This window comes from Ochotona princeps, chromosome 2, assembly GCF_030435755.1.
Source record: "Ochotona princeps isolate mOchPri1 chromosome 2, mOchPri1.hap1, whole genome shotgun sequence".
Lineage (NCBI taxonomy): Eukaryota > Metazoa > Chordata > Mammalia > Lagomorpha > Ochotonidae > Ochotona > Ochotona princeps.
In genome coordinates, this window is record NC_080833.1 from 26,891,104 (window position 1) to 26,909,849 (window position 18,746).

Sequence of the window (18,746 nt, forward strand, 5' to 3'; positions counted from 1 at the left end):
GCAGTGCCTGATTCATCCTCTTTATTTCTCTCTCTCTCTCTGCCTCCCTCCCTCCCTGTAACTGCGTTTCAAATAAATAAAACTTTTGTTTTCTAAAAAAAAAATATTTTTCTGCTTTTGTAATAAATGAAAATGCATACATTTGTATTTTAAAGAGCCATGTTTTTTTATCAGTCCATACTGTATTACCATCTCATTGACTACAGAATCATAAAAGTGATCTGGAAAAAAACTAATCTGGAAATAACCCAGAGATAATTGCTAATAGTTTGTAGGAAAAGGGCAAGATCCTTCTAATATAACTATAAACTCATTCATTAGATCCAGGGAAGAGATGTTTCAATCAACTGAGTTGGCACCTCCACTTAAAGGAGGAAAGAAGAAAAGCTAAGGTGTTATGACCAGCAACACTGAAAGTCCTAACACAGCCTAGGATTGCTTGGTTCCCAGTTTCAGTCCAAATAAAGAAATGAAAGATATCTTTAGTTTTAATCTCTATAAAGAATAGATTGGGGTGCATTTTTTGGTGCTACGAGTTAAACTGCCTCTTGGGAGGCCTGCATTTTATATCAGAGTGGCTGGTTGGAGTCCCAGCTACTCCAAGCTTCTGATTCAACATCCTGCCAATTTTCCTAAGAGGCAGCAGTGATGGCCCAAGTTTCTGCCACCCACATAGGAAACCAAATGAACTTCCTGGCTCCTGACTTCAATTTAGCCCAGCCCTGACTGTTGCAAGTATTTAGGGAGTGAATCAGCGATGAAAGATCTGTCTGAAGTACATTTATGCTGTCTCTTTCTCTCTCTCTCTCTTTCAAATGAAAACAAAAAAAAATTTTTTTGTAAGATTAATTTATTTTTCATTACAAAGTCAGATATACAGAGAGGAGGAGAGACAGAGGGGAAGATCTTCCATCCGATGTTTCACTCCCCAAGGGAGCCGCAACGGCCGGTGCTTGCTGATCCGAAGCCGAGAACCAGGAACAACTTCTGGGTCTCCCACATGGGTGCAGGATCCCAAATCCTTGGGCCATCCTCCACTGCTTTCCCAGGCCACAAGCAGGGAGCTGGATGGGAAGTGGAGCTGCTGGGACTAGAACCGGCACCCATATGGGATCCCGGGGCGTTCAAGGCGAGGACTTTAGCTGCTAGGCCACGGCACCAGGCCCGAAAACAAAAGAGGTTCCAGGTTCCCGGCTTCGGATCGGCGCAGCACCGGCCCGTTGCGGCTCACTTGGGGAGTGAATCATCGGACGGAAGATCTTCCTCTCTGTCTCTCCTCCTCTGTGTATATTTGGCTGTAATAAAATGAATAAAATCTTTTAAAAAAGAAAAAAAGATAACTAGAAATTCTTGCTTATTGTGAGAAGATTCTATTTACTTTTATTAATTAGCTTTTATTAAAATTTAATTTAATTGTATTTAAATGGTAGAGTTAGAGAAGGAAGGACAGAGAGAGAGAGACAGGGAGAGAGAGACCTTTCATCAGTTGATTTCACTCTCCACGTGGCTGCGATGGCCAGAGCTGGACTTGTCCAAAGCCACGAGAAGATTCTTTCAGATTTCCCATGTGGATGCAGGGGCCTCCGCTGCTTTCCCTGGCCTTCAGAAGAGAGCTGGATGAGAAGTGGAGCAGCCCAGAGAGGAGCGGCAGCCATAGGAGGCGCTGATGTCATGTGCTGCTGGATATGTAGCGTTTGGATATGGACTTTGACTCACAGAATTGAACATCAACTTTTTTTGATAACCCTCTTTGACCTTCATTCTGAGAACAAATAGGTATGTTTTTGAAAAAAAAATCAGTTCATGTAACATGAGTTAAAATAAGATCCAATAAATTCTTCATCTTTAACTGGACTCACTGATGCATTGTATTAAATTGCAGCCCATAACTCATATAATTCTTGTTTTTTTTTAATTATTTTCAAAGGTTTATTATTTTAAAAAATAAATCATTAAAAAAAAAAACAGAATTATTGGGCTCGGTGCTGTAGCCTAGTGGCTAAAGTCCTCAGCTGGCATGCGCCTGGATCCCGTATGGGTACTGGTTCATGTCTGGTGGCTCTGCTTCCCTTCCAGCTCCCTGCTTGTGGCCCAGGAAGGTGATCGAAGATGGCCCAAGGCCTTGGGACCCTGCACCCACATAGGAGACCCTGAAGAAGCTCCTGGCTCCTAACACTTCAGATCACCTCAACCCCGGCCGTTGCAGCCACGTGGGGAGTGAATCTGTATCTCTCCTCCTCTCTGTATTTCTGACTTTCTAATTTTAAAAATAAATAAATCTTTTTTCAAAAATTTATAGAGAGAGAGGGACAGAGAGAGAAATAATTCATCTGCTGATTCACCCTCACATAGTCACAATGGCCAAAACTGGTCCAGGCCAAAACCAGTAGCCAGGAGCTTCTTCTGGATATTCCATGAGGATACAGGGTTCCAAAGACTGGGCCATCTTCTACTGCTTTTCCAGGCTGTCAGCAGGGAACTGGATTGGAAGTGGAGCAACCATACTCACACCTATACCCATGTGAAATGCTGGTGCCTCAGACAGAGGCTCAAAATACAACCCCACGGCACCAGCCCCTCATGTTGCTTTTCTTATCTGAAGTGTACCCTAAGTATGCTTTATAGTATGTTACTGTTTATCTGAAAATATTAAATTTTATGTAAATTATAAATCAAGTCATTAGAAAAGAAGCTTTAGGGCCCGGTGCAGTGGCGTAGCAGCTAAAGTCCTTACCTTGCACGCACTGGGATCCCATATGGTCACTGGTTCTAATCCCGGCGACCCCGCTTCCCATCCAGCTCCCTGTTTGTGGCCTGGAAAAGCAGTCGAGGACGGCCCAAAGCCTTGGGACCCTGTACCCACGTGGGAGACCCAGAAGAGCTCCTGGCTCCTGGCTTCGGATTGGCACAGTACCGGCCATTGTGGTCACTTGGGGAATGAATCATGGGACGGAAGATCTTTCTGTCTGTCCCCGACTCTGTATATCTGACTTTGCAATAAAAATAAATAAATCTTACAAAAAAGCTTTACTCCATGTAAAATAAATTCATAATGTATGTCTGGATCCTTTATGATCAGAGGTTAAGTTCTGTTAATTTATTTAAGAGGCAGAGAGGTGGGGAGAAAGCAAGATTTCCCATCCACTCTTCACTCCTCATATGCTTGCCAATAGGGAAGAATTCAATCCAGGTCTGCCATATGGATGGAAGACTCCAATCATCTGAGTGACCACCACTTCCTCCCAGGGTTTATGCTTCAAAATCTGGAGTCAAATCAAGAGCTGGAGCTGGCTATCAAACTCAGATGTTCCAGCTTGGGACACAGCAGTCTTAAAAGTTAGACCAGGTTTTTGGACCTGGCACAGTAACCTAGTGAGTGGCTAAAATCCTCACTTTGCATGTACTGGGATCCCATATAGGTGCCAGTTCATATCCCGGCAGCCCCACTTCCCATCCAATTCCCTACTTGTGGCCTGCAAAAGCAGTTGAGGACTGCCCAAAGCCTTGGGACTCTGTATCCACATGGGAGAGACCCGGAAGAAGCTGCTGACTGCTGGCTCCTGTCTTCAGATCAGCTCAGTTATGGCCGTTGCAGCTACTTGGGGAGTGAACTAGTGGCATAAGATCTTTCTCTCTGTCTCTCCTCCCCTCTTTTGAAAAACAAAGCTGTAGGCCCAATTTTTAAAGTGAGGTGCTTTTATCTCCCTCCCAGAATGTAGGCTCAGTTATGTAAGTTACGAGTCATAAATGGTTGAAATTTCTTAGTGTTCAGCCCAATATATTACGCTTAAATATTATAAAAAATTAACAAGAATTTATAGTCTTCCTGTTAATGTCTTCATGATCCATTATCCTCAGGTTAAAAAATTGTGTTGTATAGTTAGTTGACTGTTGATTAAACCCATTGTGAAACATACAGTTGACACAGTGACAAAAGCAAAGATGATTGTAATGGTTAAAGAAGATTAGGGGGATTTTGAGAGTAACTGCAAACTTTTACTCTTGATAGGTAAGAAGTGCAAATTATGAGACAGACCCGTTTGTTCAGGAGTTTCAGTTTAAAGTTCGGGATGAGATGGCACATGTCACTGGCCGCGTACTCCCAGCGCCTATGCTCCAGTATGGAGGACGGGTAAAACCTCTTCACATGTTAATCATGTACATACAGCTTGTAAGTATGGAGAGAAGGGCATCCTAGCTCAGTTTGAAATTTATAAAGGTATGTTTTACTTTTTCAACAGTACATGTTTTTGTTTTAAGATGAGAGTCTTTGCAAGACTCTAGTAAAAGTTTTAGGTTTTTATATAACATCAGCCTAAAAGCCCATTCTATGTCCAATATCAGAAACATCAGTTCAGTGACTTTGACATGCTTATTTTTAACTCACTAAAATAGATGGCTTTTATTTTTATCTACCATGTTATTTCTCTTTCTCCCTCTTTGGCAGAATCGAACAGTAGCAACACCAAGCCATGGAGTATGGGACATGCGAGGAAAGCAGTTCCACACAGGAGTTGAAATCAAAATGTGGGCCATTGCTTGTTTTGCCACACAGAGGCAGTGCAGAGAAGAAATACTGAAGTAAGGCATGTCATGACTTAGGTTTAGTGACTTTTTTGTGTTTGGATTTTAAATTACTCATCTAGTGTTCTAACATGTTGTCTCAATGTGTGGTATCGTTCATCACTGAACCTTTCAAAGCATTTGTTTTTGATACTTGGATAAAGATTTCTGAATGCATTAGTTATATGAAGAATCATTGATTTATTCTTCTAGACATCCTGAAAGACTAACTTTTGTGTTGCAGCAGCATTATCTTTTATTGACAGACACGTTATGTTTAATTCTCAGCTTTGCCACTTCCTGACTTTAGTGCTATAAATAATTTAATTCCTTCTTCAGGTTTCACCTATGTAAAATAGCCAGGTGAGGATAGATCCTGATTTCTCAACTGAGGTTCTTGAAAAAGTGGTTAGACTTCTTGTTTCTATTTACTTATTTTCCAAAGTTTGACCTTCACCATCCCCTCTTTTTCACTTTTCCTCAGATTCCTATCTTGAATTCTTAGGTACTAAACAAACTTCTGTTAATTTTTTTTTAAAATCTGGAATCTTTAATTTACCTGACAGTATCTTGGGCTGCAAAATTCTACCTCTCCTCCTCCCTGGAAATCTTAAGGCGCTACTCTAACTGGTTCATAGAGAATCTCCTAGATTCTAGGCCGCTGTTTTTCTCCAAATAGAAAAGTACTTGAAAAAGTTTGTGGAAAATGGGACTAAATATTTATTCTGGTACCAAAAAATGGGAAATCCATGCAGTTTTTTCACAAAATACACTTTGTATGAACGTTTGTGAAGACCCTTTGTCTGTGAGGCACACAGACCTTTGTTTCGTCCACCGTTCCTTTCCCAAACTTTCCACTACTGGTTTATATGCATTGATGTCTAGACAGAAGTTTCATATTTAGTGGTTTCTCCTAGGGGGTTCACAGACCAACTGCGGAAGATTTCCAAGGATGCAGGGATGCCTATCCAGGGCCAGCCCTGCTTCTGCAAGTACGCACAGGGGGCAGACAGCGTGGAGCCCATGTTCCGGCATCTCAAGAACACCTACTCAGGGCTGCAGCTCATCATCGTCATCCTGCCAGGAAAGACACCAGTGTATGGTAAGGATGCCTTAAGGCTGCATTTTTCCTCAATACTTGATATTCCTTTTAGGAATATACTAAACATTCTAAAACTTCTAAGTATTAAAATATGTATTTTGTTATAGTAATTACTCAAGACAAACCAGTACTAAATGATTCAAGAAGTTGACCCTGTGAAAAGAATTTCAGTAACTAAAAATGGTACTTAAGGGAATAATTATTCAGTAAAAAACAGCTGAGATAATTTGAGTGTGGGAATCTAATGTATCAGTTAAAAACATAGATTCTGTTATCATGCTGCATTATGCAGAATTTTGGTATTCCCAGTTGTATTACCTGTGTAATTTGACTAAATTACTCGGTAAACCTGTTTGTTCATCTGTGAAACTGCAATATGAATAATAACTTAACCTGAATATTCAGTAGTTATAAGGATTAAATCTTATCTATGCATATGTTAAGGGCTAGTACTCAGTATATGTTGGTTGTTATTGTAAATAAATTTTTGTGAAACTTAAATCACTGAATCATAGAAGAACATGAAGAAAGCATTATTTTCTAATCACTGTGCGTTGTAAAATCATTTGATTGTAGATACTATGTAAGAAGTAACAAGAGAAAAGTAGGTGGTTTAAGGACGAGAGCAGGTTCTTGGCAACCTATGTTAGCGTGCCATTTCAAGTCCTCGCTGCTGTGCTTCTCATCCAGCTCCCTGCTAATGAGCATAGTAAGCCAGTGGAACATGGCCCACTTGATGTGCTCACTTCACCAGCACATATACTAAATGGCCCACTTGCTTTGGTGCTTGCTGTCCATGTGGAAACCAGGATGGAGTTATAGGCTCCTGGTTTCAGGCACAGTCCCAGCCATCGCAGCCATCTGAGGGGTAAATCAGTGGGTGAAAGATTATCTTTCTCTCTCTTTCATTCTGCCTTTCAAATAAATAAATCTAGAAAGAAAAAAGAGAGGAAATTCTCTAAGGACATACTGTATGTTCTACCCCCCCCCCCCAAAAAAAAAAACATGGGATTTATATTTTCTAGGGCTGGTGTTTGGCAAATTATGAGAATCCCTTGCTATTCTGATTATTAATCTTATCATTAATATATCTTACAAATGTTTTCTCACATTTTGGGGGTTACTTTTTTATTCTGTTGATAGTGTCCTTGGATACACAAATGTGATCATTTTCATGAATCCCAATTTATCTATTTGCTTTGTTGTTGCTTAGGCTTTTGTTGTCATATTCAAGAACTATCACCAAATCCCATGCTGTGAAACTTCCTCTGTGTCCATCTAAGAGTTTTAGTTATAACTTTTATTTTAGTTTTATTAATTTTTTATGTTGTTTACATAATTGTCTGCAGGAAAGCAGCCCCATGAGGACCATCAAATAGGGTAGGGAGGGTCGCAATACGGAGGAAGATGGGTCGGGAGAGTCCAGGTGTGGGTGGGTGGGACAAATGCTTCCAATTGTCCTGTTTCCTTTACTCCTGTATGGAGTTGGGAGAAGGGAAGAGGGAGGGGGCTGCTCCTGGCTACCAGACCGTATCAGTACCCAGGGGTGTCTACTTGATGTCATTTTAGAAACCACATGTGGAGAAGAACGTTCTGAGGGTATTGCGTAAGTAGTTTTGAGAGTTTCAAGACACTGTTGGTTTTGTTGCTCCAAGGTTGAGAAAATCCTTCCAAGGCCCATTGGCTGACAGAGTCAACCCTAGTGCTCTACTCATACACCTGGGCATGCCATCCACTGCACTGGCATCAGCAATCGAGGAGGCCCAGTCCTGAAACATGCATTCCAAGGTCAGACCACAAATTCTAGGATTCTCCCTGTGACTAGGATTTTGAGTACATTTGCCCAGTTTGGAAGTCCTCCAAGAAACCTCACCTGGTGTGACCTCAGACCTGACTCTTAACATATGCCAGCCAGTACAGGGTTTGGTTTAGTCTGTCACCCATATAAGCCTGCACACATGTTTGTTATTGTAATTCCCTGGTCAGTTCCATCCCCAGCACCATATTCCATGCAAATCAACAAGTGTTGCAGGCGAGTCCAGCCCAGTGTTCCACACACCTGGCCCTTGCACACATCAGAGAGAACTGCAGCCTAACTGGGGTAATCCTCAGTAATCCCTACCAGACTCACCCCCAGCCCCGGTTTCTGTGGATGCCAGTGTGTGCAGCAAACTAGTCCGGTCAGTGCCACATCCCTGTCGGGTTCTCATATATACCATTGAGTATTGTAGCTTAGCTCAGCCCACCCCATCCCAGGTATGCTGGTGGGTGCTACTGTCTTATCCAGCCTGGCCTGCACCCAGTCCTAGCATTCATGCAAAGCTTCAGCCCAGGAGTTTCCCTAGTAGGCCCAGGCCCAGGCCCAAATCTTGCACTTTCCAGGGGTACAGTGGACAGTTCTGACTCAACTTGCAGCCTGTCACAGCACTTGCTAGTGGTTTCTGCAGCACTCTAGCCAGTTAACACTTATTCTGGCCCTTGCATCTGCCAGTGAATTCAGTGACCTAGCCTAGCACAGTGCTCCCCCAAACCTAGCTCACATGCAGGCCAGCAGTTGTCATAGTCCTGCCCACAGCATGTTGCAGCCTGGTGTAATCCCAGTCCCTGCTGTCACACTCACCAGCGGGAACAATGGCCCAGCAGGGGAATCCCCACAGCCACCCCATCAGTTTACTTCTGGCCTGGGGTCTTACATGTACCAGTGGTGTTGCGGCCAAATCTGGCGTGACGCACCTCACCTCAGCATTCACCAGTGGGTGCTGCAACCTGGCTCCCCTAAGCCTGCCCACAGTCCCCGCTCTTTCTGAGGGGTCCTTAAGCCTAGCCAGCACAGCCAGTCCCCATTCCTGGCCTAATGTGTGAACTAATGGGTGTTGTGTCCCAACCTGGCCTGGCCTGTGCCCTGCTCTGACTCTCACACCTGCCAGTGAATTTTGCAGACTAGCCCAGCCCAGTCCTCCATCAGACCTGACCCACATGTATGTTGATGGATACTGTGGCCCAGCCATTGGGGCCATTTAGTGATTGAATCAGCAGGTAGAATATCTTTTTGTCTATGTCTCCCTGTATGTGTGAATCTGCCTTTCATCTTTAAAAAAAAATAAATAAATGATGGATAAAACATCTGTAGGGTAAAGCATATAGTTACAAGAAAGTAAGTAAGACTAAGGGTTGATCCTAGAGGTTGTGCATATCTATCAGGGTCTAGTATTTTATTTTAATTTGAAAGGTGGATCTACACAAAGAGGGAAAGAAATATAGAGAGGTCTTCCATCTGCTGATTCGCTCCCCATATGGCCACAACAGCTGAAGCTGAGCCAGTCTGAAGCCAGGAGCCTTCTCTGGGTCTCCCACATGAGTACAGGATTCCAAGGGCTTAAGCCATCCTCTACTGCTTTCCCAGGTGATAAGCAGGGAGCTAGATGGGAGGTAGAACAACCAGGACATGAACTGGCACCTCTATGAGATGCCTGCACTTGCATGCATGCATTAGCCAGTCAAACCACTATGCCAGCCCCAGTTCTTTCCATACCTTGTGGTATTGAAAATAGAATAAGTGCTGCTGCTATCAATGATAAAAGCAGCCTGGGGCCCAGCACAATGACTCAGTAGCCAAATCCTTACCTTGTAAATGCCAAGATCCCATAGGGGCGCCAGTTCACATCCCATCTACTCCATCTCCCATAAAGATGATAGAAAAAGATCTGGAAGATCTTTCTCCTCCATAAATCTGATCTTCCTTTCCAATACAAATAATAAGTCTTTTTTTAAAAAAAGAAAGAGAATAAAAGTAGTCTACATTGAGATAGAAAACACATTGTACTAAGTGAAAATGACAAGCTGAAAAATAGTACAGGATCCTATGGAAATCTGTGGGGAAAAAAACAGGGACGTTTTATTTTATTCTGCAGTTTCTCTGCTTTCTTAAAAATAACAGGATTGAAAGCTATCAGTGTATCATAATTATAAATGCATTAAAAAATTAGAAAATTACTTGGCAAGAATATAATAAAGTGATAAACAGAATTATGTATAATTTTCTTTATATTATTTTGGTTACTGTGCTTTAATTTTTAAAATGGTCCTAATGAGAAAAAAAAATAGTTTTCCCTGAGTCTAGTAATTTATGTTTTGGACAGACTCCTGTAACAAAAACAAAGATTTATAAAGAAAACAAAGCCGGTAGATTAACACATTACTGTGTGCACACTATGTGTGAAAAAATTGAAGGCAAATCCTTAGGCGTTTGGCTTACATACCGTATTTAATACAGAGCAATAAAAAAAATAGCAGTCCCAGGTTTTCAGAGATGAAAACTATAGGAAGTTAAATGTGCAAGAGAATGCTAATGGAATAAAGTTGGCTCCAAGATTCTTCTGAACTGATAAAGTTTGAAGAACAGTTTACATCCGGTCTTCAGTCTAGAAAAATAAGGGCGGATAAAAAAGGCCCTTTGCCATTGTAGTTCTGTCTTGTTTTTGAACAAACTGAAAGAGAAGGCAGAGATCCACTCTGCATCTTAATGCTCTTCATTCAATAATCATTCAAATTTGGGGTAGGCATATTCTGGTTTCTCCCAATGGGAAAAGCATACTTTTTGATAGAAGAGAGCAAAAATACAAATCTGTCATTTAACATTGAAGTTAATCTTCATGGCAGTATATTTTAAAGTTTTAGCCTTATTTTAGTTTTGATGTAATTTTTATTGCCCGATGATGCAGTGTTTCAAGAGAGAAATTATTTTTTTTTGCAGTTAGTAAATTTATTTTTCACGTCTTTTGACTAGAGATATTTGCATTTGTTCCATAGCTGAGGTGAAACGTGTGGGAGACACACTTTTGGGAATGGCTACACAATGTGTTCAAGTCAAGAATGTAATTAAAACATCTCCTCAGACTCTCTCAAATTTGTGCCTGAAGATAAATGTTAAACTTGGAGGGATCAATAATATTCTTGTACCTCATCAAAGGTAAGATAAGCTTTTTAATAATTTATGAAAATTTCCATAGTTTTCATTTACGTTTTTCCAAATACAGCCATAACTACCATAGAATGTGAATGAGACCCTGCATTAATTATTCCAGCCATGGGAGATAACCTAGACATTTTAATTATGAAAAATTAAGATAGTTTTGATTTAAAAGGATAAGAGATTTCTTTTAAAAATTTATCTCTCACACATACACCCAGCCCTTTTCATTTAGTGAAAGTACCTCCTGCCTACCCAGAAAGTGTTGAGAATTTAATGATTTAATTTTAATTAAAATCAAGTTCAATCCAGTATCTTTCATGAAGCCATTCATTTATTTAGAATGTGAGAATGAAAAGAAGAATTGAATGAACATTTGGTTAGTCAAGTAAATAAACCATATTAACCATATCACAGTCAATGAGACAACAGCTGCTGCTGTTGGATGGCCTTCATAGAACTCTTAAGAAATATGTGACATTGTGACCTAGAAACAGGAAATAGCCCATTCTTTAGGTCACTGGGGAAAAGTCAGTTATTTGAGAACTTGGAACAGGTTCTCTTAATATTTGAAACAACTGGGACTGAAAAAATTAAGTGTCTTGATCCCCTGCAGCAGAAAGGAGTTTTAAAATAAAGGCTGACCCACCTGTATTAGACACAAAGCCTTTGCCCCTGCTTTTTCCTCCTGCCTCTGCTTACTGTCCCTGTTCATATGAGGTTAACGAATGAAGTGAATGTAGAACTTAATCAACAAGTCTATAAATTAAGAGAAAGTATTTTGGAACTTAAAGGCTACAATTTTTTTTATTAAGACTTTTTTTTTTAAGGGGAGAACATCTGAGTAATTGGAACATCTTCCACTCACTCTCCTGAAATTTTAATAGGAAGCTAATCCAGAAACAGAGTACCCAGGACTTGAATCAGCACTCTGGGAGCCAGTGCTGTGGTATTCCTGGTGAAATTGCCATCTGCAGCACTGGCATCTTACGTGGGCACCAGCTCATGTTCTGCTGCTCCACTTCCAATCCAATACCCTGCTCATGGCCTAGAAATAGCAACAGAAGATGGCCCAAGTACTTGAGTCCCTATCACCCACGTGGGAGACCTGGAAAAAGCTCCTGGCTTTTGGCTTCAGCCATCTAGGGAATGAACCAGCAGATGGAGGATATCTTTCTCTGTCTTCCCTTATGTCTGTAGCTCTGACATTCAAGTAAATAAATTATAAGGTCTTAAAAAAAAAAAAAAAGAGTGTAGAAAGCAATCTGATCCTGCATGTCAGCATCACAGGTGGTGGCTTAGCATACTGTGCCACAATGCAGGCCACTAAAGGATCTAATTTTAAAACAAAAGGATATATTAGAGGGCAGACATTTGACATAGCAATGAAGGCACCACCTGGAATGTTTGCACCCCACATGAGATCCCAGCTTGTGCTTTCAATTCCAGCTTCCTTCTGACACATTTCCTGGGAGTCAGTAGATGAGGGCCTGGATACTTGTATCCCCACCAGTCACATGGGGGCATCCTGCTATAGATCCAGGCTCCTGGCTTTGACATGGCCTAGCCTTGGCTAATGTGGGCATTTTGGGAAGTGAGCTAACAGATGAAGATCTCTCTCTCCGCCTGCTTTGTTTTCTGCCTTTTAGGTAAAATGGAAAACAGATTTACTTTTTGATTTTTACATTTGTTATTCAAATTGGCACTTGTCTTTTAGAACCACCAGCACCACTGCTTAAGACAAAAACTTCCAAAGAAGACATTGAGCAGTCCTGTTACAATGATTTTTATGTCTTTGAGGATTCATCAATTAATAGTAACCAGAAGTTCAGGCCTATGAAGTTATCTACAAACCTCTGTACTTGTCAGTAACTTGCTACTTAGATTACAGTCTTGTGAGACAGATAAATGGATAATGAAAGGAAAAATTATCTAACCCTTTTAAAATGTGTTTAAGACCATCTGTGTTCCAGCAACCAGTGATCTTTTTGGGAGCAGATGTCACTCATCCACCTGCTGGTGATGGAAAGAAGCCTTCTATTGCTGCCGTGAGTACTATTAGACAGGTTTATTTTATGTTAAGATCAGACCAGAAACAGGCGATTAGCCTTGTGGTTGAGAAGTCTAACATCCTTGGGCCCGGCGGCGTGGCCTAGCGGCTAAAGTCCTCGCCTTGGGCGGCTAAAGTCCTCCCATATGGGCGCCGGTTATAATCCCGGCAGCTCCACTTCCCATCCAGCTCCCTGCTTGTGGCCTGGGAAAGCAGTTGAGGACGGCCCAATGCATTGGGACACTGCACCCGCGTGGGAGACCCGGAAGAGGTTCCAGGTTCCCGGCTTCGGATCAGCGCAGCACCGGCCCATTGCGGCTCACTTGGGGAGTGAATCATCGGATGGAAGATATTCCTCTCTGTCTCTCCTCCTCTGTGTATATCTAGCTGTAATAAAAAATAAATAAATCTTTAAAAAAAAAAAAAAGAAGTCTAACATCCTTGAGGCGGATGTTATAATCTAGCATAAGCCACTCACGGTATCTGATTCCCATCAGATTGCCTGGAATGGAGTCTCACTTTCACTTCTGATCCAGGTTCCTGCTAGTTTACCTGGGAAGCAGCAGATGATGGCCAAAGTACTTGGGTTCCTGTCACCCACACAGGAGACCTAGATGGGGTTCCTGACTTTTGGCCTCACTCAGCCCCCAGCTACTGTGGACATTTGTAAAGGGAACCAGCAGATAGAAGACTGACCTCTGTCACTCTACCTCTCAAATAAGTAAATAACTTTAAAAAAATCCAACTTTAGAACAACTTTGGGGTCAGCTCTTTTAATTTTCATGATATTTCTATTGTAGCAAACTTTTATAAATGTTCTTTGAATGTTTTGGAAGAATGTTTATTCTGGTTTGGGGGTCTGCAGATTCCATGTATAATTTTATCTGTGTTTTGTTTTATTTTTATTTGAAAGGCAGAGTGACAGAATCGTGCAGAAAAAAAGAGATCTTCCAGGCAACTGGATTCAAAGCTAAGGCAGGACTTATCCCAAGCATAATATTATGAAATGCTGTGTACCAAGCAGCAGCTTAACTTGCTGTACCACAACACTGACCGTTATATCTGTTAAATCAAGTTTGTTTCTCAAATATTCTTTTTTTTCTTGTTTTTTTTTTGTTTTTATTTTTTTTGTTTCTCAAATATTCTGTACCCTATTTTAATTTGTCTATTTGACCTCTCCATCATTGTGTATTCTCTTTCCTGTGATTTCAAAGAGTTTATATTTCATAGCCTGTTTGTTACAGAAATGTACCTTACATATACACTTGGTAGACTGCATTTTTTTGGTAGTATGCATTGTCTTCTATATTCATCTACTTCAATACTTTGTGTCTAACATTTTTTAACATTGCTATTCCTACCTTTAATATCTGCCTGGCTGTAAATTCCTGTAATTTTAAACTTAATTTGCTTTTTTAAACAAAATTATTTAGGGCCCAGCACAGTAACCTAGCAGTTAAAGTCCTCACTTTGCACACCCTGGGATCCCATATGGGCACCAGTTCTAATCCCAGCATCCCTGCTTCCCATCCAGCTCCCTGCTTGTGGTCTGGGAAAGCAGTGAAGAACTGCCCAAAGCCTTGGGACCCTGCACCCGTGTGGGAGACCCGGAAGAAACTCCTGGCTCCTGTCTTCAGATCAGTGTAGCTCCAGCCATTGCGGCCACTTGGGGAGTGAATCGATGGACAGAAGATCTTCCTCTCTGTCTCTCCTCCTCTCTGTATATCTGACTTTACAATAATAATAGATCTTTTAAAATTTTTTTATTATTTTTATTGAAGAGGCAGATTTACAGAGAGAAAGGTCTTCCATTCTCTGGTTCAGTCCCCAAGTGGCTGCAACAGCCACTAATATTTATTCATTTTGCAAATCACTTCAACAAGTGCAGATGTTGTTAAAATAGCAGCATATTTTAGATATAGCTGACAATTTTCAGGAATTATACTACAAGGCTTTTTGTTTTCTTCTATCATACATGCATTTTAACTAAGTGGTAAATCTTCTTTAACTCTGAAAATTATATTGGAATGAGAATTTAGATGCTGCTTGTGACATTCAAACCCTGTGTAGAGTGCCTGAGTTTGAGTTTTGATTCAGCTTTTCACCCAATTTCCTGTTAATGTGCATTCTTGGAGGCAGAATGATGGCATAAGTACTTGGACCCCTGCCACTTAGGTGAGAGACAAGCATGGAGCTCTAATTCCTAGCATGGTTCCTAGCGTCCTGGCCAAATTTGGGCACCTGGGGAATGACCCAGCAGATGGAATATCATTTTCTGTATCAGTTTACCTTTTAAATGAATACATCTGGCAACAGGCCTTGTGGTGTTGTAGGCTAAGCTGCCACTGGGATGGGCACATACCGAACCAGTGGAGTACCCGGAGTCAAGTGGTGCCTGTGCTTCTGACCCAGCTTCCTGCTCTGCACCGGGGAAACAGAAGATGATCCAAGAGTTTTGTCTCCTGCCACCATCCAGGAAACCTGAATAGGTTTTTCTGGCTCTTGACTGTTACAGGCATTTAGGAAATGAACCCATGGATAGAAGATCTCTGTCTCTCCCTCTTTGTCAAAGTCTTAAAATTTTTGTTAAAAGAAAATGATAATAGTAAATGTTTCTGCTAGTTTTCCACAGATTTTATTGATGAGTAAAATTGATTTTATTAACTTGTATGAATTTCTATATCTTTCAGATTTTTATTTATTTGAAAGGTAGAAAGATGCAAAGATCTCCCATCCACTGGTTTAATCTACTAGAACCCAATCCAGATCTCCCTCATGCATGGCAGAGGCTCAACTATGTGGACCTCACCCTCTGCTCTCTAGGATGTGCGTAAACGTATAGCTGGGGCTCAGACCCAATCACTCTGACAGGAGATTTGGAAATCCCAAGTGCCATCTTAGTGACCACACTGAATTCCCACCACAGGAAAAGAATTTTTGACCCTATCGTGTATATTTTACTCTGTTTTTCACTGGAGATTAGCTGTTTTTGATTATTCTCAAAGAAAATGTTATAAAACGATAAGATTATAATTAAATACCAATGTAAATGAAATCCATATATTTTATGCTTATTATTATTTATGTATTATTTTATTGTTGTTATTTTTTCCCACATAGGTTGTTGGAAGTATGGATGCCCACCCAAGTAGATACTGTGCCACAGTTAGAGTACAGAGGCCCCGGCAGGAGATTATTCAGGACTTAGCCTCCATGGTTCGGGAACTTCTCATTCAATTTTATAAGTCGACACGGTTCAAACCTACTCGTATCATCTTTTATCGGGATGGTGTTTCAGAGGGACAATTTAGACAGGTTGGTTGCCTGGAATCCCATCAGACTTTGCTTGAATCAGATGCTGGGTTTGTAATATGGTTTCTAGTTCTTGAGTTCAAAACATCAAGTTCCTAAAGTTAAAATTTGATGTTGCAGAGATTTTTTTTTCCATTTAAAATGAATGTATAAGCCTTGATTACTAAACCATGTTGTCATAAAAGTTAAAATGGAATGGAGATATATTTAGCTATAAAATGGTGAGTTTAAGCAATTATAAAACTGTATTATATTTTTCTTTGAAGTGTATAAAGGGAACAACTGACTGATAGTCTTTCCATTCATCTCCAGGTTTTGTATTATGAGCTGTTAGCAATTCGAGAAGCTTGCATCAGTTTGGAGAAAGACTATCAACCTGGAATAACCTATATTGTAGTTCAGAAGAGACATCACACTCGGTTATTTTGTGCTGATAGGACGGAAAGGGTAATCAAACATTTTGTTCATTTGTTATGTTACTGTCATAAGCTAAATTTGTCTCACATATTTCACAGAGCATTTAATAAGGGTTCTCTCCCAACAGCCGAGTTTCCAATATAGAGTGCCAAATTTCGACTATTTTAGTATGAGTAAAGAAGTTTCCAAATAGGTTTGCATTTACTTTTTATATGTTAGAAAGGCAGAGAGAGAAAGAGATCAGTCAGTCTTCATCTGCTGAGTCACTGCCTAAATGCCTTCAACAGCTGAGACTTGGCCAGGCCAAAATCATGCTCCAGGGAGTCCATCTGCATATTCCACATGGGTGGCAGGAGCCCAAGCACTTGGGCCATCTTCTGCTGCTTCCAGTTATGTTAGCAGGAAGCTGGATCAGAGGTAGAGGAGCCAGGGTTTGGCATTATAGTACAGCAGGTTAAGCCACAGTCTGTAGTGCCAGCATCCCCATGCAGGCACTAGTTCAACTCTCAGCCCCTTCCTGTGAAAGCAGTGTTAGGCCCCTGCCACCCACATGAGAGACCTAGGCTCCTAGCGTCAGCCAGACACAACCCCAGCTGTTCCAGGTATTCAGAAAGTGAGCCAGCAGATAAGATAGTGTTTTCTCGTCTCCTTCTCTCTCTCTTTGCCTCTCAAATGTCATTCCCTAGATCACACAACTAGAAAATAATGAAGCTGTGATATGTATCCAGGTATTGCTCTGTGTATGTAAACAAAATACACTTCACAAAAATTTTAATCAACTCATGCACATTTTTACTTTGTTTTGTCTTTTAATTAGAATCAGAAATAACACTGTTTCACTTCTCCAAATGGTTGCAACAGCCAGAACTGAGCTAGACCTAAGCCAGAAGCTAGGAACTCACTCCATGTCCCCACGCTAGTGACAGAGACCCACTAAGCTGCTTGGTTTATCACCTGCTACCTCCCAAAATTCACATTAACAGGAGGCTGAAATCAGGAACCAGAGCAAAGAATCAAATTCAAGCACTCTAGTATGGAATGTGTCTTAATTAGGAGGCCAAGCATTCCACCCCCACCGAGAGTACAACTTGAAAAGCAGAATTACAGAAAGAGGAGAAATGGCATCTTCTATCCACTGGTTCAGTCCCCAAATGACCACACTGGCCAGAACTGAGCTGGTCCAAAGTCAAGAGCTTTTTTAGGACTCCCTCACAGGTTTAGGGGCCCAAGGACTTGGGCCAGCCTCTGTGCTTTCCCACACCATTAACAGGAAGCTAGATCAAAATAAGAGCAACCAGGATTCAAACTGGCGCCCATGTGAAATGCCCAAGCTACAGGTGGAGGTTTAACCTACCATGCCACAATGCTGGCCCCTAGAGTATATTACTTTTGATAAGAAGTTTCTGTGTTGCCAGATTTATTAGTTAAAGTTTGGTATTTCTTTCTTTGTTCTTTTTTGTTGTTGTTGTTCTTTTCTTTTGAGATTAGGCATAAGTGAGTAGATTATTGCTGTTTTATTTTTAATAAATTAATTTTATTTTTTGTGATGCATACATAGTTGAGCGGGATGCATGCCCATATGGACCTCCAATTAAGATGGGGAGGGTTGAGGAATGGGGGAAATGGATGAGACAGCTGCCTCCAATCTGCTTTTTGATTCTGATATCTGGGGGGAAAGTGGTGGGATAAGGGGAGAGGGCTGCTCTTGGCAACCCCACTGCATCGGTACCCAGGAATGGGGGAAGACCATTGAATGTCACCCTAGGGTCTCCGATGTGGAGCATGTTCTGAGGATACTGCTTAAGTTTTGATAGTTCTGAGATGCTGTTGATTTTGTTGCTCTAAGGTTTAGGATGTTCTTCCAAAATCCATTGTCTGACAGTCCTCGTTAGAGTCTCCATTGACCCAGATACCTATCTAGGAGAGCAGTCCAATTTATTCTGCCCTCTATGGTACTAGACGTCCTCTGCAGGCCTCGGTGAACTGGTTATGATGTTCCCCATGAGTATCTGGGCATGTTGTCCACCACACAGGCCTCAGCAACCAAGGAGACCACATATCCTATGACTTTCACCGTGGTTGGAGTTCTGAGTCCAGTGATCCAGTTGGGGGTACTCAAAGAATTCTCACCAGAAGTGAACCTAGAACTGACCCTTGTATGTGCCAGCCAGTGCAGGCTGATCTCAGATCAGCCCCATCTCATGCAAACCAGTGAATGCTGTGGCACAGCCTAACCCTGCCCACCACATACTCTGCCCTCACACAGACCAACAGGAACTGCAGCCTAATCAGAGTGACCCCCGGTAACTCCCACTAGGGCTAGCCCTGGTTCC

The 18,746-nt window shown here is 41.4% G+C and overlaps 1 protein-coding gene across 3 annotated transcripts in view; it reads left to right on the plus strand.

Annotated features, from left to right (window-relative positions):
• The window catches only part of AGO3 (argonaute RISC catalytic component 3), a 126,973-nt gene that overhangs the window by 90,066 nt on the left and 18,161 nt on the right, over positions 1-18,746 (plus strand). For all 3 annotated transcript variants that reach the window (XM_004591586.3, XM_058678830.1, XM_058678838.1), the window contains 7 exons: positions 4,010-4,132; positions 4,448-4,581; positions 5,481-5,665; positions 10,475-10,634; positions 12,592-12,682; positions 15,805-15,999; positions 16,309-16,443. In XM_004591586.3, the coding sequence (XP_004591643.1) occupies positions 4,010-4,132; positions 4,448-4,581; positions 5,481-5,665; positions 10,475-10,634; positions 12,592-12,682; positions 15,805-15,999; positions 16,309-16,443 (1,023 nt within the window). The remainder of the gene's footprint in view (positions 1-4,009; positions 4,133-4,447; positions 4,582-5,480; positions 5,666-10,474; positions 10,635-12,591; positions 12,683-15,804; positions 16,000-16,308; positions 16,444-18,746) is intronic.